This window comes from Amblyomma mixtum, chromosome 1 (assembly GCF_055824585.1).
Source record: "Amblyomma mixtum isolate Tamu chromosome 1, ASM5582458v1, whole genome shotgun sequence".
Lineage (NCBI taxonomy): Eukaryota > Metazoa > Arthropoda > Arachnida > Ixodida > Ixodidae > Amblyomma > Amblyomma mixtum.
This window is the reverse complement of record NC_143012.1, coordinates 209,625,180-209,648,495: the sequence shown is the minus strand read 5'-3', so window position 1 is coordinate 209,648,495 and position 23,316 is coordinate 209,625,180. Positions and strand designations below refer to the sequence as shown.

General features: G+C 45.1%; 1 protein-coding gene across 1 annotated transcript in view; it reads left to right on the top strand.

The window, feature by feature from the left end:
* The window catches only part of LOC149370766 (succinyl-CoA:3-ketoacid coenzyme A transferase 1, mitochondrial-like), an 18,685-nt gene extending 486 nt beyond the window's left edge, over positions 1-18,199 (top strand). Inside the window, exons 2-15 of the mRNA XM_089584004.1 lie at positions 2,117-2,216; positions 4,005-4,138; positions 5,615-5,707; positions 7,412-7,561; positions 8,361-8,467; positions 9,857-9,917; positions 10,070-10,177; positions 10,645-10,747; positions 11,763-11,857; positions 14,447-14,568; positions 15,433-15,508; positions 16,226-16,402; positions 17,714-17,815; positions 17,929-18,199. Of these exons, the coding sequence (XP_089440130.1) occupies positions 2,117-2,216; positions 4,005-4,138; positions 5,615-5,707; positions 7,412-7,561; positions 8,361-8,467; positions 9,857-9,917; positions 10,070-10,177; positions 10,645-10,747; positions 11,763-11,857; positions 14,447-14,568; positions 15,433-15,508; positions 16,226-16,402; positions 17,714-17,815; positions 17,929-17,970 (1,470 nt within the window). The 3' untranslated portion in view covers positions 17,971-18,199. The remainder of the gene's footprint in view (positions 1-2,116; positions 2,217-4,004; positions 4,139-5,614; positions 5,708-7,411; positions 7,562-8,360; positions 8,468-9,856; positions 9,918-10,069; positions 10,178-10,644; positions 10,748-11,762; positions 11,858-14,446; positions 14,569-15,432; positions 15,509-16,225; positions 16,403-17,713; positions 17,816-17,928) is intronic.
* Positions 18,200-23,316: the final 5,117 nt, after the last annotated feature.

Here is a 23,316-nt window from a genome sequence, read left to right as displayed (position 1 = left end):
TACTATGCAATCATAGACCCCTGGAAATCCTCATACCACTGCTGGCACAGTGGTGCAGCGGTTAAGCGATGCACCACTGCCCTGCCTCGGCAGGTGCTGCTATTGCTAGACCTTGTGTGACCCAGGCTGTTCTTCCCGAGCAACTTCTCGCCACCAGTCATTAATTTAAATCTCACCTGCCACGGTGGGCAGTTTGCTGACAATACTGTGAGCCCTTTGTGATTATGCCGCAAGGTCAGTGTCACCTAGGATAAAGCGATAAACTTACGTGACCAGCCCATTTTTCGACCATGGCGTGTTGCGTGAAGCCGAGCATAATGTTGTGACCCAGGTTGGCCTAAGGGTGGTCAACCTGTGTGGATAGGGTGGCCAGCTGGGCCACCCTACCCCGGTCTATTTTTAGTATAGAACGGAAGCCTTAACGCTATCGCAATAATACGCAAGCTTGAGATAACAAATTCAAATCCGCGGGCGCTCCACCAAGACAGGCAAAGAACTGCGGCGTCGGATGGTCGCCGGATTGGGTGTAGGCGGTTGTTAACATGTTTGCAGGTGAAGATAATTTACCGTGCTGTTAATTCCTATTGCTTGCGATTATTCCAGAGTAAATGCTGAGCAACATCGGGATGAATCTTTCTTCAGATATTTGATGGTCCTTCCATATTCAATTCATACGCGAAGTCACCTCAAAATCTTTACGGTAATTTCGCCGTAATCTGAGAACTTCCCCAGCTAATATTCACAAACTAGCTTGCTTTACTTTTGTTCGTCCACAACTTGAGTTTGCTTCCACCATTTGTTCTCCCTATCATAACAACATGGTCACTATGTTAGAACCATACAAATCAGGACTGTAAGATGCTTTCAAGAAACTATAACTACCATGCAAGCATCACCCAGATCCACACTGATCTTTCACTGCTGTCTTTAGCCACATGCCGTGACATCCCTCTCTTAACACCATTTCGCGTGTATGTTGACCTCAATAGATCATGTCCGCTTCATGTCGATGTTCCACCTCGCACGTCTAAAAGATTGCACAACCACCTCAGCTTCACAAGGATCTACGCTGACTCAATAGCTTTCAATTCATCGGCACTTTCCTAAGCCATCAGATTATGGAATGATTTACCGCATACCGCCACTTCTCTGTCTCATTCAGATCCATTCCATCAGCAACTCATCAGACGTTTAACTGAAGCCTTCGCTTGGCATGCCTTCGGTCACATCTTTTTAATATCTTTCTGCTTTGTTGTAGCCTTTAAATAAAAATGTTTACTCAGATTTTGTACTTATGTTTTTCTTTTATACTTTTCATTTTGTTTTGTTCATATCTGTTTGCAGTATTTTCCTCATCATATCGTGAATTATACTATACCGCGACTTCTTTGATTCTGCGCGGATATTAACAAGAGCTATGTACATTCTTTTTTACTTTGTTCTACTTTAACCTGTGTTGCGTATCTCTTTGTTATTTCCCTGTCGTTTGGTCTATTACGGTGTTAATTTTTAACTTGCTCATATGTTTTTGTTCTGTATTGTATTTTTTTTTCATTCTGTTCTGCTTGGTCTTTTACAAATGCACTGTTCGAAATCTGACGCCCCTCTTACGCAATTCCCTACGCACTTGTAAGGTGTTTCAAAAAAACAAACAAATTGATTAATCCCTTAGCTAGGACTCTGCCGACACAATCAGGGTGTGTGCCCTCTTTTTTGCTGAGACCGCGGTCAGCTTCAAAAGCTAACCGGGGTACATCTTGTGTATGTACAGACTTCGCAGTCTGCGCGATGTGAGAAATGCTCACAGTTGAGGGGAGGTGCATCAAAAGCCCATCAAACTTACTGCGCTGGAGCGAACAGGTATGCGACCAGGAAAAAAGAAGCATTTTACAGTGTACACTTTAAGCTAGCATGGCACGGGCAGTAACGGTTTTCCTTTGATCTTCTTTATAGGAACATTTAAATGCTGTGTGCATGCCCGCCGCTAGACTTTTTCTTTTTCGTTTCATAGACCGATCTGCACATTTCTAGAGTGGTGTGCTGGTTGTTTTGTTTTTTTTTTGCGGTATCGTGTGGGTCACTGAGTTTTTTTTTTTTTTTTGTCCCACGTGAACAGAGGAGCATAAGTACGACGTCGAGCCGGAGTGTCCGGATATTCAACTCAGCTGAGGACGCGATTAAAGAAATAAAAAACGGATCAAAACTGCTAATTGGAGGTCAGTAAAACGCCGCTACGGGCGGCCTCTATAACAAAACTTCCATGTTTTTTATTAACGCTAGTGAGTCGCACGAAGTACGACTGTGATTGTTTCAGTTGGCAGCGTTGTATGTGCAGGAAGCTTCGTTTCTGGGTAAAATACGCTTTTAACTGAATCCTGCTATCCGAAGGAATTGTTAAAAATCGGGTTCAACTCTACTTCCACCTAACAAGGGGCCTTCAAGGAGATGAAATCTGCCTGCACACGAATAAAAGGACCCGTACAGAAATTAGTGGATGCCTTGTACTTAGTTCAGAAACGGGTTTCCTGTAACAGTTGATGATTTTAAACCTCTTTCAAAATTGCTATTCCTAATCTGTCTTAAGCTAAGAACAGGCCCGACGAACGAACGATGTGCTCCTCCAAGGCTTTGATAAGTTTTATAAGGAAATTGTGATGTTGAATCGATTGTTTACTGTGTACAAAGGCAGGGAGGTCTAGCACAGACACGGGTGTTCTGACGACGGGGATGGTAACGTAAGAGACAAAATAATTGCTATTAGACAGGAAATAAAGAAACATCTCTTTTATCAAACAGTTTCCGGCGACAGCTTGCCATTCTTTGGGATAATTAAGAGAGAATAATAAAGCATCTATTTTTTTATATTAAAGCAAGCGTTAATAACCAATTACGTTTCGTATTTAAAAAATGGTCCAATTTAATCCGAATCATGGCATTTGTTGAGGAAACGATCCGACCTGTACCTGAATTACAACCTCAAAGCTGCGCACGATATCTACCCCATGAATTAAGAAAAACTGAAAAAGGGGCCCTACGTATGTGTGCTTCCTGGCGTAGGCTAGTAATATGAAAATTATATTTTATCACCACGCTACAACATCGCACATGCTGAAGATTCTCAGTACAGGAAAACTTAAATGTATACATGTACCATCTTTGTCAAAAGTAACTAGGCTTCATGGTTTGGTTCTAGCTTGTATAGTGGAGCCCTTGTGGCTTTCCTCAAGATCGAAAGGTGTTGTAAGGTAAGAACTCCCCAAGTCCAGACTTTTAACGACCATTTCAGCTTCACGGAAGCTGTAAAGGCTCCACTATAGGAGCTAGAAGCAAAGCATGCAGCCTGGTTACTTTTGACAAATACTGTACCTCTTAAAATTCTTGGCTTTGCACAGAACAGGCGCAATGCTCATAGATGTCAGATACAAGACCAGCATCTAACGAAGCTTCGAGATCCAATTAAATTCTGAAGATTTTGCAGGTGTAGAGTGATGAATAACGGAGTGGAGTTTTCAGAGTCATCAATTCTTCTAAGTGATCCACTAAATGTGCATGAGTGCTGGAACAAGTTTAATGAATTGGACTAAAAAGGAAATAGCCTCTACATCAAATCATACGCTTTTTCCGTGCCCAGATATTTTGGACAAGTGGATTTTTTCTGCGAGAGGTTGTTTATGAACGCAGTTGTTTTTTTCGCATATAGTAATAATGTACCATAGCTATCATAAATCCGCAGATTCCTCCTGGTGACAATAGCAGATTTATGCCGTTTATTCTAGAAAATGCACCCCATTGGTTTTACAAATTTCAAAAGCAAGGTCTTGCTGCGCATCGGAAGCTAAGAACAGTCACATCAGTATATTTATAACAGTATCTTACAATATTGCGCAGTTGCCTCACCAATAAAAGTGGTGTCCTAGAAAGCTCGACCGATTGCCCAGTTTAATTCAAGCCGCTTCTTTTACTGAGTAGTACTGAAACATTACAGTGGCACCGTTTTCTGTCAGGGTTCGGTCTCTGTGGAATCCCTGAAAACCTGATTGCTGCATTGTCTAAGACGAATGTCAAGGATCTTGTTGTAGTCAGCAACAATGCTGGTGTGGATGGCTTCGGGATCGGAATACTCCTCAGCACACGGCAAGTATAAAAGTCTTGTTTTTTCATGTTTTGGATATTTGTTTGAGCCTCTTCCTGAGCCTCCGTTTTAATACTGAATTTTATTCGGATTGTTTCTTTGTGGAATTATCAGTCTTTTAGCAGTTTTCTTGGATTCATTGGTACTGTATTGCTTTTCAAAATGAAAAGCTTCGCACGAACAGCCGAGCTTATCTTTTTTTTTTTTTCGCAGATGTTAAAAAACAATAAATATGCATTTCATCGAGGAATCTGCAAACAAAGTCATTTTAGCTCGGCATGAATGCAGCAAATTTGTTTGGAGGTTCTAGTGTAGTGCTGAGAATTAGCCGTGTGCCTCGCGAAACATTCCATTGACCTTCGCAAGCAGCCAGCCATATGTTCTCGACTGTGTTCGGCAACCACGCACAATACGTCATTAATTTCGGCCAGTCTCAGTACCAAAGCAAGTTCTTTTTTTTAACAACTCAAAAGAGACAGAAAAAAAAATATCATCTGACAGCATTGGATGTAAGAGAAGGTCGCCGCCCCCTTTCAATTTTAATTGAAAATAAGTGATTACTTTCAAGCAGTATTTGTTCCAAAGGAAGGTTTGCAGGATGCGTTAAACATATATGACAACAATAAATTTTATCACGGAAACTCAGCCTTAGGTTTAGAGTAAAATTTTTCTGTACTCCGCACTACTCATGCAAATGAGGCAGCAGTAAGCACTACTATAACGTATCTGCCCATCATCTTCCTATCTACTCGTTTTAGTATACTGCATACCGCTGTTGCAATCGCTTTTCTGCTTTTTTACGAGTATTAAATACTAATTTCTTGCCTTATACACAGCAAACTGTCATTACTGCGCTCTTGTTTTTTTTTTTTTTAGTTTGTGTTTCTGGCGGTCAAGGCGAATATGCATGCAAAGCAACGAAGTAAATGGCAGAAGAAAATCGGCTCTTTCTGATATTGGTCGTCCCGTCTTTCCAAAAGTGGCCAAGCAGGGGGGTCTGTTCCTTAACTGTATAGCTGAGCACTATGTCATCCCTTAAGTTCCTTATCTGTGCAAAGCAAAGAAAACCCCTTCCCTCAACGTTCGATGTCTTCTGGCCTTTAGGGGTGTTGTAAGGGCTCCAGTATACGACTGAGAAGCAAACCCCGTTGCCTGGTTACATGGCGAAGACGGGGGGGGGGGGGGGGGGGGGGGTCAGTAGATAAATCTGCCTGCATCTACAAGTCATTATGAAAGTTCGGGTGTAGATTTTGAGACTGAATTTAGGTTTACAATGACTTTCCCTCTGAAATCCGCTTTCTGTTTCAGTACTTACGTGCAGCTCTTCTGATTTCTGTTTTGTGCTTACTCGGTGTAAAAGTCCTGAATCTGGCCGTTTGCATTGTCATAAGACTTGTTTTCTTACTGCATATGGGCACGCATAAAAATCAAGATAAGAAGAACTGCACTCATATGGTTATCATTTACCGCCTTCTTCAATAGGTCAAACGGATGATCTCCTCATATGTTGGTGAAAATGCAGAGTTTCAGAGGCAGTACTTGTCGGGTGAGCTTGAGCTTGAATTCGTACCGCAGGTAAGCTATTCGTTTCTTTTAATCACTAGAATTTTACACTTGTTGTGCTCACAATTTTACAAGGCTGTTTTTAACGCCATAACGTTAACCGACCTATTCGGTAACCATGGCGTCGGCGTGTCAAGAAAAGTAGGAGGCCCACCTTTAACCCAGCTCACGTGACCAAGTGACCTCATCACAACCTGCCCACTGTGGCAGACGGCAGTTGAATTAATTATTAGTCACGAGAGGTCCCTCGAGAAGAGCAACCTCGGTCGCCAGTGGCTGTGTTTTCAACAATCACCTGGCGGGGCGCCGACGCATCACTTAACCGCTGAACCACTGCGCCAGGGGTGGTATGAGCACTCCCCGCGAGCTATGAATGTAAATTCGAAAACGACCAATTCAGCGTCCATTAAGAGAACCTGGGTGACAGTGAAGAAGTACTTGCGCGGGAAAGTTCCCTGCTGTCATCGCAATGTGCTCTTAAGGGTATTTTAACTGGTATATGATGGTGAAAGAAAGAACAATGTCCATGTCTGCGAAGCGATAGGCACAGGATACCCCAGGCCACTGAATGGACCCATTAACGCTATGGACCCATTGACCCTTAAATTGGAGCTTATGTGCACCCTCATGTTCTTATTTTACTCTAATAAATATGGAGCATGTGCGTGCCCCCATGTGTTAACCTGTCATCGGTGTAAACTGAGGGAATCTCGATCCATGGTCTCGACCGAAGCGTAACACACCACAGGCAGCAGCCAAGGCGACGGTTTGTTCCGGGCAAAGCAAAAACGACAACAATGACACCCTAGGAGGAAAGAACAATAAAGTGGCCATGAACACAAGACTACAGCGATGTGCTTCTACTAGCCCAAAGCCGTGCTGGTGGCGGAGCGTCTCAAGCTACAATGCGGTCAGAAAAGCTAGGAAACAGGAAACGCAGGGGCTATTTCACAACAGCGCAGACACGGTGCTGATCTTTGCTCTCTGCGGCGAACGGGAACGCAGGCGTAACTACAGCACCCGCACTCAAAACCGCAAGAGGTCTCGCTGCGGCTCTCACTATGATCTGCGACGCTATGCAGATCTAATATAACGTGATGCTACACTAAGTTGAAGGCGGTACTAATGACTGGGTGGCAGGCGTCGCGATTACTTTCGCCACGTGCCGCTTCTATGCCGCCGGTGAACCGTCGCTCTAGGGCCTAGCGCGGTCCAGGAACGCCTTAGCGAGTGGTCCGAGTCACCGGAACCCGCATGTGCACGGACAGTGCTCCCGGCTGAACTTTGCTGGTTGGCCACTTGCTCGGCCGTTGTCCAGTCGCCGCTATGGTCTTGCGCATGCTCACCACAAGCCGACAAATAACTTGAGCATAGCTGTCATAAGCAGTAGTATTTTACCTGGGCGCAGTAGCTCATGCCCAAACGATGCCGAAGACGCGCGTCTGTTTCGCGCAACCCTCGCTGCACACCCGTAGGAAAGCGCAGAAAGACAGATACGAGTGAAGGTGGCAGATAAGCGCCGTCGTCTTCACTCGTCCCTGTCTTTCTGCGCGGTTTATGTCAGCCATGGTTAGCCAAGTCGGGATGCATACCATACCATACCTTACCAGGAGAAAGCACGCAAGTTTTGTTTGCTGCTATTTTATTTACATTCGTCGCTGCAGAGCACGAGCATAGAAATACATAGGCATGCATTATATTCTTTTATTCCATCAGGGTACTCTTGCTGAGAGGCTTCGAGCTGGCGGAGCCGGCATACCGGCCTTCTTCACACCCACCGCATATGGCACGCTCATCCACAGGGGTGGTGCACCCATCAAATATGACCCAGCTGGCAATGTGGCCATCAAAAGCGAGTCCAGGCAGGTGAGACAGTCAGCCCACCACGATCCAAACTGCACTCGCACTGCAAAGCAATTTATGAGATCAGGTTTTCCTTGCTCGCGTGGCGAATGCAACCAACCTGAAATTTAATTTTTGGGCTAATCTGGTGGCACTCTGCTACTATAGCCACTGTCATCCTGCAGCAAGATAGTGATTAAGCATGGCTTTAAGCATGTGTGGGTTCTGGTGGATATGCAGAATAGTAAACTAATGCATAGCGAGGGCAGGGGAGTTTGCAGTAGAATTCTGGTGCCCTAAAGTGGGACGAAGTACTGCTTCTCACCTTGCCTATTGATTGCTATCAATAGTCAATGCACGAAGTGAGAGGGCTCGCGCGCTCTCCCCAGATCCTTCATACATCAAAATGTGTCTGACATAAAATTTACAAGCTTTATTTTCTTTTCCTTAATGACTACGGGCTAAGCCCGCCACCATAGAAAGGTAATGAACTTATTTAATAAAGGATTATCTATGTAACGCTTGCAAACAGTTTCCTTTTTGGTTGCAAAAAAAATTGGGTTCATTGTGGTGTCAAGATCTGACCGAGGTAAACGCACCTGATGACCACGTGTTATTGCAAGCCAGTAATGCATCAGCTGCATGCTGGCGTCCATGCTGCGTGTCACAGAACTTCCTTGATGAATGTCACTGAACCTTACAGGCATTGCAGTAAGCACCGTAAAGAAAAACAATTTTGACACGATGACGTCTCTGACATGTCATATATATAGACTGCAATGCTTCCAGATAGTAGCAAAATGATTTGTCCTTGACTTTTTAGCATCAGGTATTTAACGGCAAGAACTGCATCATGGAGCACGCAATCACCGGGGATTTTGCACTTATCAAAGCGTGGAAGGCAGACAAGGCTGGTAACCTTGTGTTCAGGTAAGCTCCATTTGTATTAATACACTTATTTGTATTTAAAAACAAGTTTTCAGAACCAAAGAGAGTTTCTAATGTATTTGGAAAATGTACAGTCTTTGTTTTTTTCTTTTGTAGCAATAGCTGCATAAAAGAGTTATTTTGGGTCTGGGCCTAGACGACTTTTGTTGGCCTACTCCCCTGCTGTCAGTGTACTCCGTTTTATAAAGTGTAGTATGCTTAAACTAAAAGAACCTCATTGGCCATCGTTGACGAGATCATGAAATCCAGGCCTGTAGTCTCTCTTTTGATAATGCTTCCCTGAAAATTCGCGTCGTTTATGGTTATGCGATCTAGGTCGGCTACGTATAGCCTGTAGTGGACCCGCATGGCCTGTCTTGCAGAGACGTGTGGTCCGGCTACGGCTCTTACAACTTAGCCCCGTTGTGAAAAAATCTTGAAACTTCTTCCTTGCTGCATAAAATGAGAGAGCAAAAAACTTGACAGAGGCACTTAAAACTGCTTTGTGTGGCAATTCGAAAGCGTTACTGTCCCTGGGTTCACTGAAACTCCCCTCCTCCCCCCCCCCCCCCCAGACAAACACACACGCGCGCGCGTGTATAACACCACCTGGAACGCTATAAAATCAACTGTTGCATCGCAATTTTATAAGAAATTTGGGTTTTGAGGAAACTAAATGGCACAGTAACTGTCTCACACATCGGTGTACCCTTAACCGCGCATTAAGGGAAGAGGCAAAGAGCTTGGGAAGGCCTACAATTGAAGATGCATTTGTCGTCAGTTTGAATTCCTGTCGCAAGCTAGCAGCCAACTTGACTAGCACATGTCAGCTATATGCAACGGGAAAGCGTACGACAGCACCCGTAGCGCTGTACTACAAACGTTTGCGTTACAATTTTGGTGCGAATATTGTCGGGAAAACTGGCGCCACATTGAGGTCGGCCAGTGGGGAGTATATATAGAGAAAGGACATGTATATGAGCGCCTGAACTAGCGGAGCTCGACTTGCTATGTGCGTCATACGGCCGCTTGATGACGTCGGCGTATTTTTTTTTTTGCCATCGTTGGGATTTTGTGTACCATCTGTGAGTACGCGCACTAACACACGCGACCGGCTTTTCGCGTAGTGGGACTAGTGACCCTTTCGCATTAAATTATGCATGCAACTATTTCTCTTGCTAAAAAAATTGCTATCACATGCGTCAGGTACTAGTGGGGTTTGTGCTTATGAATGAAGCCTAACTGTGACAAAATTATCCCTAACTGTTAGGACAGAGCGGCTTGCATAGAGTGCATAATACTTTGGCAGCATTGAAAAGCCCGTGCAAGGTTTCTTTGTTTTGCCGTCCGTCGGGATGCTGGTTGAGCACCTTTTGTCTTCTTTCTTTTTAGAAAGACGGCGACAAACTTTAATCCGGTCATGTGCAAGGCAGCAAAATACACAATAGCAGAGGTGAGTCTCTTTCTTTCATTGTTTCGATCCATTCCAAACAGCTTAATACGTAGTGCCCACATATGGTACCCGGCATCGATGGCGTCTTTTCACGGTGTATAAATGGGATTGAGGAAACATGCCTCAGGTTCTGCCTCTTTTCTTCCCAACAGGTTGAAGAAGTCTGCGAGATTGGTGTCTTGCCTCCCGACCAAATCCATATTCCAGGCATATATGTGGATGCTATCTACCAAGGAAAAAGTTTTGAAAAGAGAATTGAGGTATTTTTTCCAACCTCATCTCTTAGTTCTAGCTTTCAGAGTCAGTTCATATTATGAGAGTGGTGATTAGTTTCAGTGTGCAGTTCAAGAGACTGCAGTTCTTTTGGCGCGTAGAAACTGGCACCATTTTGCTTTGGCTTGCATTTATAGCTAAAACGTTGTGCCACCATTAGAATACAGCTAACTAGTGGCAGCAGCGAGCACTATTATATGGCTTTTGACATCATGAAAAGTCGAAACAAACAAACAATGTGCATTGGATACAGAAGAACGCCAAATCTGCGCACCACTAGGTGACACGAACACCATGTGTCTGACTGCACGATAAAATGGACTCCGCAGCCCTTCTGATGGTTCAGGTGCGCGACGAATTCTTCATGAAGCAGCTCTCTCATTTTGTCTTTGTTCATGTGTGCAACCTTTTCAATATATTGAGGGCTGCTCATGTTGTTCACACAATTTTGCAGAAAAGGAAACTCAGAGAAAAATCACAGGGAGCCGGCGGAAAAGACGATGTGAGAAGCCGCATCATTCGAAGAGCAGCACTGGAATTCAGAGACGGCATGTATGGTATCCTTTTAGCGCCTGATTCTCAGGCTATATCTGAGCTTTGTATATACGTGATTCTTTGGTTTTCAACACAGATCTCAGCTGACAGTCTGTTTACATGCATTTTGAAGCGAAAAGCTTCGTTAGGCTCGTCAACACCGGGTCTGGCGTGCGCCGTGATCAATTTTAGCCACAGCTGCACATGCGCGAAACCAAGCGACGTCACGCGGAGCGCAGGTGGCCGCTGCTGCCGCAGCCGTCGTCGCCGCCGCGCGCTGATTCCGTCGTCTGAGCGTCGCCGCATCTCCTCCTCGCCACCGTTTTACCCTTCGCCGCTGCCGCGCGGTCGCCGCCGAGGAGAAGGAGGTTCCCAAGAGGAGAAGGTTCTTTCGCAAGGCGTTGCGAGAACGCGTGTGCGGCGGCGGCGGCCATAGAAGAGGCGACCATCCTCGCCACCGTTTGACCTTTCGCCGCAGCCGCGCGCCGTGCGCATTTGAAAGGAGGGGTATATAAGGCGCGCTTGCCCATAGTACCGGCGCAGGAGGTGGTTACGAAGCGCGGCTACGGCCGCTTATCTGTTTTTTTCAGCCAGCGTCCGCTTCGGCGGACGCGGTTGTTGCTGCGAGGCGCGTCTCTTCTTTGCTTTTTCTCTTTCCTCTGATCTTTTAACTCTCCTCTATCTGCACGTGGCAGCGGTTGGCTCGAATGGAGCCAGTTGGCAGGCCCGTGCACTTTCCTTTTCATTCTTTTCTCAGTCGCAACAAAAGGCGCAGACACGCGCCATGGAAGGAGAAGAAGAAGCAACGGTCCGACGGCGCAGAAACACCGATCCAGAAGTGGTAGCTTGGGAGTTGGCTGAAAAGCAGCGAGAGCTTTTCGCTTACCCAGGCTTAACCTTAGCTAAGCCACAGCTAATATTTTCTTCGTTAGCATGGTAAACTTTGTGGTTAAGTATTCAGTGTATTCCTCACATCATGCCGTTTTTTTTATAAAGCTGCGCTTGGTCATGCAAGCCCTTAGCTTCAATCTCATCAAGTCAACCTTGGCATTGGCATCCCTGTACTTGCAAGCAACTACATTCCCAAGGGAGTTCACGTCGTGCTACACTGTGAAAATGGAATGCTTGGTGTAGTAAGTGTTCAACTTTTGTTTGAAATGCGGATTGCTTATTGGGGTTTACTCCCTGCACCTCATTTTACAGTTTACTGTCGGCGTCGTCAGGGGGTCCTTACAGCATCGATATCCAGCGCCCAGCCCTTTTTATTAAGGACCCATCTGTGACAATACACTGTCAGTTTTTGATGCTACTAATGAGCTACGACCATGCAGAAAATCATTCACACATTCGCAACTGCTCAAGTGAACCTTGTGTGCAGTTTCTTGCCTTCAGCTTGCAACAAGAAAGAAAATTGAGTAAGCAATAGCTAACTACCTACGCCTTCTCGACTTGATCATTTAGGGCTCACCTTACAGTATCTGGCTGCTGTTGTTTTTAATCAAAAAGCATGAGTAAATCATCAATTTTGTGGTGCTGTTTTAGTAAGCTCATAGTTTACCTTTATATCATTTCTTACACATGCACATTATTGTGTCGACGTGTGATCAGAAGTCATCTGAATTCCATCTTAGCACACTGTACTCCTCAGCCTAATCCCAAACCTGAACACATTTACTGGGCATACTCTCTAATTATTAAGCTGGTTGGTTTTTCCACATCGCGCTTTGCCTATCCATTGCCATTACTATCTGCCAATAAGACAAACACACTGACTGTGCATAATACCTCTGGGCGAGAGCATACAAAGTCAGCAGAAGAACTGCTTTAATATCTAACCTGTTATGATACGCAACAAACTGCGCTTGCATTTCTTTCTTTAAAAATAGACTACTCAGCCGGTGTGTGGGCCTGCAGAACTGCAGTGGAGTTTGCTTAGCAGATATGAAAAGGATCTATGCGTACAGAGCAGAGCCATGTCACCGTAGTCGGCTGGCTTGCTTTGAAGTGGATCGATGCTCGCATACGGTGTCACCTAAAAACTTCCAGCCAGAAAAAAAAAGAAAACAATCAGGAAAGGCTATTGTGATCCTGAAAGTCGCTTAGCGCGAAAGCACTACCTGACTAGCAAAGCTGAAAAACCCGAGGTATGTGTGAAGCCTCAACATTTGAACGGACACCCACCAGCGGAGGCCTTGCGCAGCTACTCCGTCAACGCGCGTTACATGTATCATGTGCTATGTCAATTAAGTAATAGTAGAATAATAATGGCAGACTAATATTAGTGATATAATTCAGTCAGTTTCAGTTTCAGTTTATTCACTTTGAATGAGGTTTATGCAAAATAATAATAATAATAAATTAATAATAAAATAATAATAGTAAATTAATAATAAGAAATAGCCTGATGCTAGTATCTCTGGTACTTAGCAGGAAGTCACGGAATTGAATTCTGGCCACTGTGGCCGCGTTTCGATGAAGTTCATAAAGTTTTGCACGTTCTTCAATGCCAAGAGCACGGTAATGCACCCCCATTGCGATCGAAATTAATCGAGAGCTCACCACCACAGTGCCTCTTGTACACAAGGTACAGCTTTTGATTCTTAAACGTACGCAGCATGCCACAGCGCAGCATGCTTTGATGGTACTGAAAGACGTTGTGCAGGTCTCTCCTGTGCCTTCTAGTACAGAAGATGCCAGGGTGAGTTTAGAATAACTAGGATATTGAGAAAAGAGGGCAAAGGCTATGCTCTCCTTTGTTAGAGCGTTACTTCTCATTAGCTCTTCCTGAACTTCGCACCATCATCAGCGACCGCAGCGCCACCTGCCTCAGTTGGCAGGTAGCAAAGTGGAGAAAGGGAAATCTCCGTCTCCACTTTTAGGAAAGAGGAGTGAAGAAGGAGAGAGTTTGGAGGGTAACAGGTGGCCTAGCAACTTCGGCGTGTGCATTGGTTACGGGAGGTGGTTGGTTCTAATCACACCGCCGTAGGACTGGTACAAGCGTACCCCCTCCTGACACCCGATTTCTTTCTTTGCTTCTACACCAGAGCTTACGATGAAACACTCCCTATACACCCTCGCAACCGTCCTGTGATTTTAGTCATGATTGGCTTCTTTCGGTTTCCCTGGAGTAAAAGGCGTAATGTATGCCTCAGTGACCACACCATGAGAAGGACATTTATGCACGACGCAGTTCTCAAGCCTCCTAGTTGTTTGAGCACCTGCCTAGCATCCCGGGATGCAGAGCTCGAGCCTCACTGCTGCCGGGTATCAAACAGTTTTATAGGATTGTAAGCTTTCACCCCCTCTGGTGCGTGACTTCTCTGGGGTGAAATGTTATCTCATGCAGATCGAACGAATTAGCCATGGAGCTCATTGGCCAGGCCACCACAGAGACATTAAAATTATATTATTATTATCACCTGTCCGTAGGGCCATTCGGATATATACAGTTAGGTATCTTGCTTGGCACGTGAAGTGCTTTCCTATATGAGCGTTGCAATGTTGCTGTTGTTTTCTTGTTTTCAGTTCCTCCAGCATGATGTGAAATTTTGTGTATTCATATACTAATATCTGAATTCTTCTTATAGAGGTATGGGCACGTAGCATAAATGCAGTCATAATTGATAGAATTCTTATTTTCAAGGAGTAATATGCCAAACGTTACACTCACTACATTAATAAGGTACCACGTGTAAAATATTACTATAACGTTGTTTATTTAGGGTCCATATCCCACAGAGGAGGAGGTGGATGCTGACCTGATAAATGCTGGGAAGGAAACAGTCACTGCACTGCCTGGGGCGTCTTGCTTTGGCAGCGACGAGTCGTTTGCGATGATTCGAGGGTAAACAATGTGCGACTTCTTGCTTGTGCATCCGCAATTTCAATGCGATATATTACCGCTCTCGCAATTTTTGCATTGAGCCCGTGGAGCATTGATATTAGGGCCTAATAATGTCTTCTTCCGTGCTTTTGTTGTTGGAATGAAAGCGGCGTGTTGTTAGTGTTAAGTATTCTGCTCTGCCTTGACGTTCTGTTGAATGGGCACTATGGCCATCCCATGCCATGCCTCTTGCCTTCTTGTGTTCAGGAAGCATCTGCCCCTTTCGTAGTGAAAATCGGTCCCTTAGTGTAGTATCTCCACTGTTCTCCCATTTAAACGTAGATTTTGAAGGTATAGACTCAATACTGACACCACGCAAAAATATGAAAGCCGTAAGATATTTTAGCAGAATTACTGAACTGAAAATGGAGTTGTGATACACTGAAGTATGTTGTAACTGAAGGAAAGCGTAAGACTCTTTAAGGGTGACATGATATTGGCCTTCATATTTGGTTTCATCTATGGACGTTGTGAAGAGTGTCTCCTTGAGAAATGACATATATAGTACATTAAGTGGCATTTAAAGCGTGGAAGGAAGCTACCGATTTTTATTTTTAGGCTCATTGCTTATGGCATGGCAATGAGCAAGAGCAGCAGGTCAAGGTCACGTCAACATCGTCCGGCCTCTCCACCTTCTCTCAAATTAAACTTTCTCGCTTGATTAGTAAGCCAGGCGGCGTGTGGAAAAATTTAAGGCATATATGTTTTATTTACATATAGAGTCGAACCCACTTATAACGGCGGTGGATAGAACGAACGCTCGCTTACTGATGACATTGATGACACCTAAGCATGTTCTGTTCGCACTTCTCTTTCTAATTTCAGAGGTCACATTGACCTTACAATGCTTGGAGCAATGGAAGTATCCCAATATGGTGACCTCGCGAATTGGATGATTCCGGTGAGCTGCTCTTTAATGTTTAACATGCTGCTGTATAATGGCCAATGCATATGCTCATCGCATTAAGCGCTTGTGTGTGGAAAGTTTTGTGGAAACAAATTTAACTGTGTGAGAATTTAGAACTTTTTTCCTCACACCCAGGTTCATTGTGGAGTGCCTTTCCAATCAAATTTTGGGATGTTTTCTACTGCGCAGCGCGAAATTTCTTCACAATTTTATCAAGTTCATTCTCTTATATTTTGGTAAGGACAGTATAATTCTGAGTTCATTTTAAGTGGACTCGAAACACATTTTCTCGAGCCGGACAATGAGGCACATTCAGCTTCTGCATTGCCAGTGTGTCTGGGTAGCATGCATTTTTGCACGAGATGAAAAATATGATCACATTGATCCCTGCAACAGCTGTTAGGATTTTAAATAACTTCAGTTCCTTCAGTCCTGTAAAACAGCTGCAGCAGTTGCAGCTTCAGAGCGGCATAAATGTGCTTTTATTTCTTTACTTGTAGTCCCAATATTTGTACCACTACCTTTACCGTACTAGAATGCTGCGGTCATAGGGGTTTAGGTACCTGCTTAGGAAGTCAACTATAATAGTTCACATCGGTGGTGTAGAAGAATAAGTAACTCAGTCTGGTTTCTTGATGTCAGTTTCCTACCATTTTGTTCTTAAGATTCTTCACTTGCATGTTTATTGCGCTGAACGTTCGCCCACTGCAGGGTAAAATGGTGAAGGGCATGGGAGGTGCAATGGACCTAGTGTCCAGCAAACCAGCTGGCACTAGAATCGTGGTCACAATGGAGCACGTGGCCAAGGATGGCAAGCCCAAGATCAAGAAGGAGTGCACATTTCCTCTGACTGGAGAGCGCTGCGTGGACCTCATTATCACTGAAAAGGTGCCTCTCACGAGCTTTATCAGTTTAAACAGTTCGTTGGGACTGTTTGATGTGGACTTGAGAGCTATGGTCTTGAATAGCAAATAACACGCCTGGATTATCGAAACCAAAATTAGAGGGAAACGATTCATCTAAGTGAAGAGGGTGGTAAGGCATTCCGTAACAAAATAAAGAGGCCTACATCGTGCCTTTGTTCGAACAATTAACGCAATAGAGTTAATGACTTAATGCCCATATGCGCGGAACTTTTCATTCTCTACTTTGCATTCACAGATACCTGGTGGTCTTCAAACCACTCCTGACACAGTGGTTAGGCGATGCGCTACTGCCCTGCGATGGCAGGTGCTGGCGCCCGTGGGCTTGTTACACGCAGGTTGCTTTTACCGAGCAACCTCTAGCGACCAACCTGCCATCGTGGGCAGGTTGTGAGGACGTCACAATGGCACGTGACGTAGGAGGCTCACCTGTACCCAGGTTGCTTCGTTTTTTGCTGGGGATTCTTCTTGTCTCTTTTGCTCAGGGCCAACGAAGCCGACGCCCGCTTTCCTGCGATACCTTACCCTTAGCGCTGTCACGTAAAACGTTTGTGAAATAATTAGGAGATCACGTCTTTATATTTACACCACCGAAAAAATCCCACTTCTTGGCTGCATTGAGCTGGAATGTGCGTGTCATGTGCATTTGTTCTGGTTCAGCCGTTGCTACAGGACATTTCCGCTGAAGGACGCTGGAACCTGAAGGACATTAACTTCTGAAGGGCATTTGGGATCTGAAACACATATGCGACCGTCCATCCTCTATCTCTACAAGTTTGAATAAGAGGAAAAGTGCGGTCATTGAGATATACCACTCGTATCCTAATCTATGGGTGTCGCGCATGCCATCGCCTTACCTCACTGCGGCAGTTTCATGCAAGCCCACCCTGATGGGTATGTTCATGGCAACGAAAGAAACTGACAAGTGTATCTTCTAGTGGTATTTGCAATAAGCCAGCTAGAGGATACCAGGGTAAATTCCTGCTATAGACTACTCGGACACGTCAAGAGACATGTCTTAGAGACATGTAAAGAGATCCTCTCTAGAATAAGAGTGCCCTCTAGTAGAACTTTCCCTACCAGAGAGCTTGCTAAAAGTCCATGACGCGCTGGGATCGGAGTTGTAGATATATCGTCGAGGTGCTAAATTAGGTTTCACTTTCTGTTTCCCTTTCTGTGTCAGGCCCCCGCTGTAGCTTCCAGAAAAAAAATGGCCGGTTCTATTCGGCAGATGGGGGACACGCAAGGATTGATGCATTCCCTTAATCTTTTTCAGTGTGTATTTGAAGTGTGCGAGAAGAAAGGCCTCACGCTGGTTGAGATTGCAGATGGGCTCAAAGTGGACGACATCATCAGTTGCACTGCCTGCCCGTTCGAAGTAAGTGGCTGCTGAATAGAGAGTGCAAGATTTATAAAGTTGCACTAATCTTGTATTGCCTCTCCTGGGGTTTGCTGCACTAATCTCTTGTTTTGCTTTTTTTTTTTGGCTAGGTTTCACCAAACTTGAAGCCCATGCAGCAGGTCGACTTGTGAGCTGGATCTGCGACAGTACCTTTTATTTAATACTTTGTGACAATATTTCCGTACCTTGGTTTGCGCATATGTCATGAAATTGCAGAGATTTCAGGAGCCGAGTTTTGATCGAACTCAGTGTACAGCGGAAAGAATTTTGTGAATTTAGCCCCCGCATCATATGAAGGGGTTCTTATTTTGGCTAGCAGGTTTTCATGGCGAAGGTAGCGCGAAAGACGAGAACGAGAGCAAGAAACAAGACACGACAGGTCCTCCACTTCCGCGCTACCTTTATCATGAATCCGATTCAACTCGCCCAACTTTCCACCTTACTGCTAGTAGGTTTTGCTGTAAAGCTTCTGGCTTCCTGCACTGCAGATGTCAATGCATGAACCAGCTGTGAATAAAAATTTTAGTCTATGCGTTTTCTAACGTCTTGAAATGTTTTTTATAGCTCCTTAAATAAGTCAGAGGCACGGAGGCTGTGAACCGGTAGAAATATATTTTGTTTCTTTCCTGGCCCATTCTTGTGTGTGAATTCATATATCTTCCGTGAATGAAGCTGGTTCCTAATTTTTTCTTGTGTGGCATACTATTTCTCACAGTCTGATTGCATTTAAATGGCTTAGTGAAGTCGCATGATGACTGTATGTCTTCTAGTCTGCTGCCGGTCGTTCTTCGTTTCGTATAGTTAATTTTCAACAGGAGCATAACGACATTTCGATAACAGGGCTGGATAAATTTGTGGCGCTATGTCTTTAGGTGTTCTCAGCCTGCGTTATTTTGTATCATAAAGCCGGTGCTGCCGTGCAGTGGTTCGGGAAAATTACGGGGGCACTTAATTATCATTATGCGATGACAGTGCGTTAACACAGGTCTTCTTCCTGCTTAAATACCTAAGATTGGCGCCTTATCGCATTAATAAGCGGAAGATGATTGGCATTAGATGATTGACCCTATACCTTTCATGGTAGCCACCCGTCGGATTGTCCTCGCGGCAACCACCCTCAGGTTGAGCCCAGCTCCACCTACGTCAGAACCTCCCCCGTTCACGGTAGCGACCATCTGGGTTCTTCCCATCGCAGCCACCCTCCGGCCCCTCCTGCCTCTTCCCTACAAATAGAGAGAGTGATTTCTCTCTTTCCATTTTGCCACCTGCCAACCGAGGCAGGTGGCTCTTCCGTGTACCAACCATGGTAAGCGGTGAGAAGTCTGCGCAGACTACAGCCGTACAACGCCAGACACTTTTGTTCAAGGTAAGTCAGTAAATAAAATGGCTTTTACGGCTCGCTTTCGCGCCGGGTTTTTATGGTCCAGGTCGTTAAACTAAGCGAATTGTACTGAGTTAAGCGCCAAGAAACGAAGACGAAAGAAAGGCAGGAGACGAGCGATTTCTCCCTTAATACGAAGAAAACAAGTATACAGAATCAGAGAACATGAAAAGCACCACTACAGAAAAGCATGCGTCAATATCAAAAGGGTCTAGGGATAGAGCTAGTGACGGAAAATAAAAATATAAATGCCTCCTGACTAACTAGACTATTTGACCACAGTCGCTAGGTACGCAAGCTTGTTTTTTTTAGCCTGAGATTGACGGCTGGCTTGTGCAGCTGTTACCAGGTCTTGCTATGAAGAAGGCTTCTATCGTTTGCGGTTGTTCACCTAAGCCTTACAAATAGCAGCGTCCATACGCACACACGGACAAGAGAAGATAAGGGTGGTGCCACAAGTGCTGCCAATACCTATTAAGCATGCATACGCTTAACTTTCATTTGTTCAGGTTGAACAAATTCATTGCACATCTTGACTGTTGACGCTCCTTCATGTCGGTCTTGTACCTCCGGAAAAGCTCATTCTTCTGCTTCTTTTTAAGAATGCTTCGGGTTGGTTAGTTAGTTGAAACAAACAGCAAAGGCACACTGTTACTGTTTTCGAAAAAGCAAGATGAATTGCTGGCTAAATTGCCGCAATAATTATCGGTGAATTACAGTACAGTTCATACAACATCCACGACCGATGTGCGACGAGAGGGCTAAACGGGAGCGCACTTTAAGGAACACCGAGAACAACTCCATTGGATGTTCATTGTAATGTTCGACTGTTTGCGTTCTTGCGGCAGCGTTATACCGCGTGTTTAAAACACAGCCATTTTAAAACACAGGAATTTTCAATTACAACAGCGCTTTTTCCGCGTCCAAGGCGTGCGACCCAGGCCGCTGCAGTCTCCCTAAGTTCAATATCGACAACACCACGGTGACCCGGAACGTGAAAGAGACAAATCGTACACAGCGCTGAAACTTGGGAGAAAAGTTTGATTTTAGAAATTCTGAGGCTATATACCTCAATACGAGAAACAGAAACTAGCAAGAGTTTAGAAAAACGGGAAAGGATGGACGACGATGCAAGATGTATTGGAGTGCTTCTGTGACGGCCAAAGACTCAGCCCCACGTGACAGGACTGAGTGAAAATTCGTCATATTTGATAAAAAGGCCTTACGGACCAATGACCGTAAATTCCGTTCCCAGGCAGCACAGGCAATTGGCCCAACATTGCAAACATATTGGCACAGACTGGTCCCACAAAGGATCAGAGTGAAACCATCCATTTTCAGTATTGGGCGCATTACCTGTGGTGTCTGAGGAACCCTCTAAGGAAGTGGAATAAATGCTGACTGGCAAGATCAGCGGTCGTCACATGCAGGTGTAAGGCGCTCGCGTGAAAATCTTGAAACCTCAGAGAGATGATGAACCCTTTTGTCGTATGCCATCCAGACATCAGCTGCGTGAAAGGACCGGAACCGAGAGTGACAGGTTCTTTTAAACAAAAAAAAAGGTGGAATTGTGAGTCAATACTAGAGATGTGAAGGCCTGAAAAAAACTGCAATTTTGGAAAAAAAAACGGTTTTTATCGCTTTTTTCAGACGAGACAAAATGGAAAGAAACATCGAAAATTTCACAATGCAATTTCAAAGTTTTATGATTGCTTGCTTTTATTTAGGTTTTTGTTTTTGCTTTGAAAACTATTACAGCATGCATCATTGAACGATTGGAGAGCAGTCGTCATCGCCGGTGCCAGGTAGTGCTTTTGAAACGTTCGTGCTGCGAGTACGCGGGTTGAAGGCCAGGTCACATATCAAATCCAGGCTTGAGTTGAAAACACACTAATACTTGAACTCACAGCTCAAGTAGAACAAAATTTCTGCAAAGACTACAGCGCTACACACATGGCATAAATAACATAGGCTGCAGTGCACGTTAGCGGTTTTAGCCGAATACAAGCCTAGCTTCTTGATTTCTAACGTAGCAGAGTACAGGACATCCGCAGGAATTTGGTCCAGGACAGGGGTCTTCAGCGATGGAAGTGGCCCCATCTACCTGGTTTCAAGACCTTTGCACCAACCAGCCTCTAACTCGTCTGGCTTGCCGACTGCTGCAGATACCTCCATTATCCGCCAGCTACGAACGAATCTGGTCCCATTTCGGAAACGGCCTTACAAAGATTCGCAACAGGCTTTTAGGGGAACGCGTTCGAAAGCTTGTGTATGTGCATTCGAACCTAGCTGTGGACACAGATTCAATCCATGCTGCTGTGCGTAGTGCCGCATCCAGCGACAGTGACTCTGAGTCCGATATGGAGTTACTTATAGATCAGTTTTCATGCTCCCTTTCTCGGTGCAATAGAACAAGGTGTTCGTTTCACAATATGACATATATAACTAGATATCCGACTGAACTTCGGAGCATTATTACTGATCCTTGTGCTGTTGCAAATAAATCTGTTTTTGTCGCGTTTTGCAAAATTTCCAATTTTTCATGAAAAAAACCCTGAAAAGAACGGTTTTTTTCATGTCATTCAAAATTTCTTGAAATTTTACATCTCTAGTCAAGACTGGCAACTCCTATTTCAAGCGGAGGAGCCGCAGCCAAAACTTGCCAACGCAGCATTCTATGTAATGCAATATGCGCCAGTAAGAGCCAAAAGGGGAACGCATTGTACGAACAAGAGAAACTCGCGGGCACGCGTTCCTGGAGGTTGAGGCCACCAGACAGGAGAAGCATGCGAAGAAATTCTGCAAGCTTGGCAGTCGGCAGCTCCCATTTTGTCGCGTAACCGGAGGAGACGGTAAATGGAAGGCTTGTTTAGAATCAAAATAGACGCTGAGAATCCGAATAGAAGAAGGGCAGGGGATCGGTGCACCTTGGAAGCTAGCAGTAGGCTTACGGCAGTTCACGCGAGTGCCATTCGGAAAAAGCAGGCATGATTTAGTGGGAGTAATTTGTACAGTCGTGAGCAAAAGTGGAGAGATCGGCGCTTCGGCGGCGGGAGCAGTTGCGGGGCCGCCCCACGGCGCTGCTATCTCGCCGCGCTCGCTCGCTGCGAGAGTGCCTCGAGTGACGACAAACTTCCCCCTCGCTCTCGCGTGGGCGATACGAGTGAGAACATCAGCAAGTGGGTGCTATAGAACTCTCCGTGAAGCACCTGAGATCAAACGAATCACGTCGAAGCAAAGGCCTGAATGAGAACCGAACATGGCTGAGGAAGGTCAAGCAGTCCTTAAATTACAATGTTTCAAAGAAGTGGACTAAGAGGCAACCCGTGTGGTCTCCCTAAGGTTGTACGAGCTACCACATCACCTGTTTTGGTAACAAAGGCAAACTTAGGATTTTGTAAAAACGTCCGTAGAAGGTGGTATGGACTTGAAGAACAGTGTAGCGCAGGACCGTAAAGCGCACGCGAACTTTGCAACACATTGTCGAAATGCAAGAAATAAATATCCGCAGCGACGCGCGGTTAGAAGCCACGCCCAGCGTAGACGAGGCCAAGCACGGGCCAGTGTGGACAATCAATGCAGGAAAGCGGCCACGTGACACAAAACCTGCCAATGGGCGTCCCGGCGGCGAAGAAAAGGCAGAGGCGGTACGTTTCTCATTCCAGTGACATCATCAGAGAGAGAGAGAGAAACGTATAATTCATAGATCGGTTGGGTGGGCCCTCATTCCAGGAGCCCATTGGCTTTTGCCGCCGCTCTTGCTCGGTTCACCAGGGAAAGTTGGTCTTGCGAATGTGAGCTGGGCAGCTCCGCCTCCGAGTCCTTAGTTGTTGGGTTATTGGTTATTGGTATAGCTGGGATTTTCTAACATGCCCAAACCATATGGTACAAGTCAGCCACTTCACCGCAAAAAGCGCAATGCGAGTAGTACGAATTTGGAAACATATAGCTGGTATTCGATTTCAATTTGCTTACTATTATGGCCCCTTGCTCCCTGTTTAGATCTTTGTGCGGTTTGGCGTATACTTTCCTCGTTAATCTAAAATGTTGGAGTAAATCCCTACAGCTTAAGTGGTCCAGAACAATTATGCAAAAG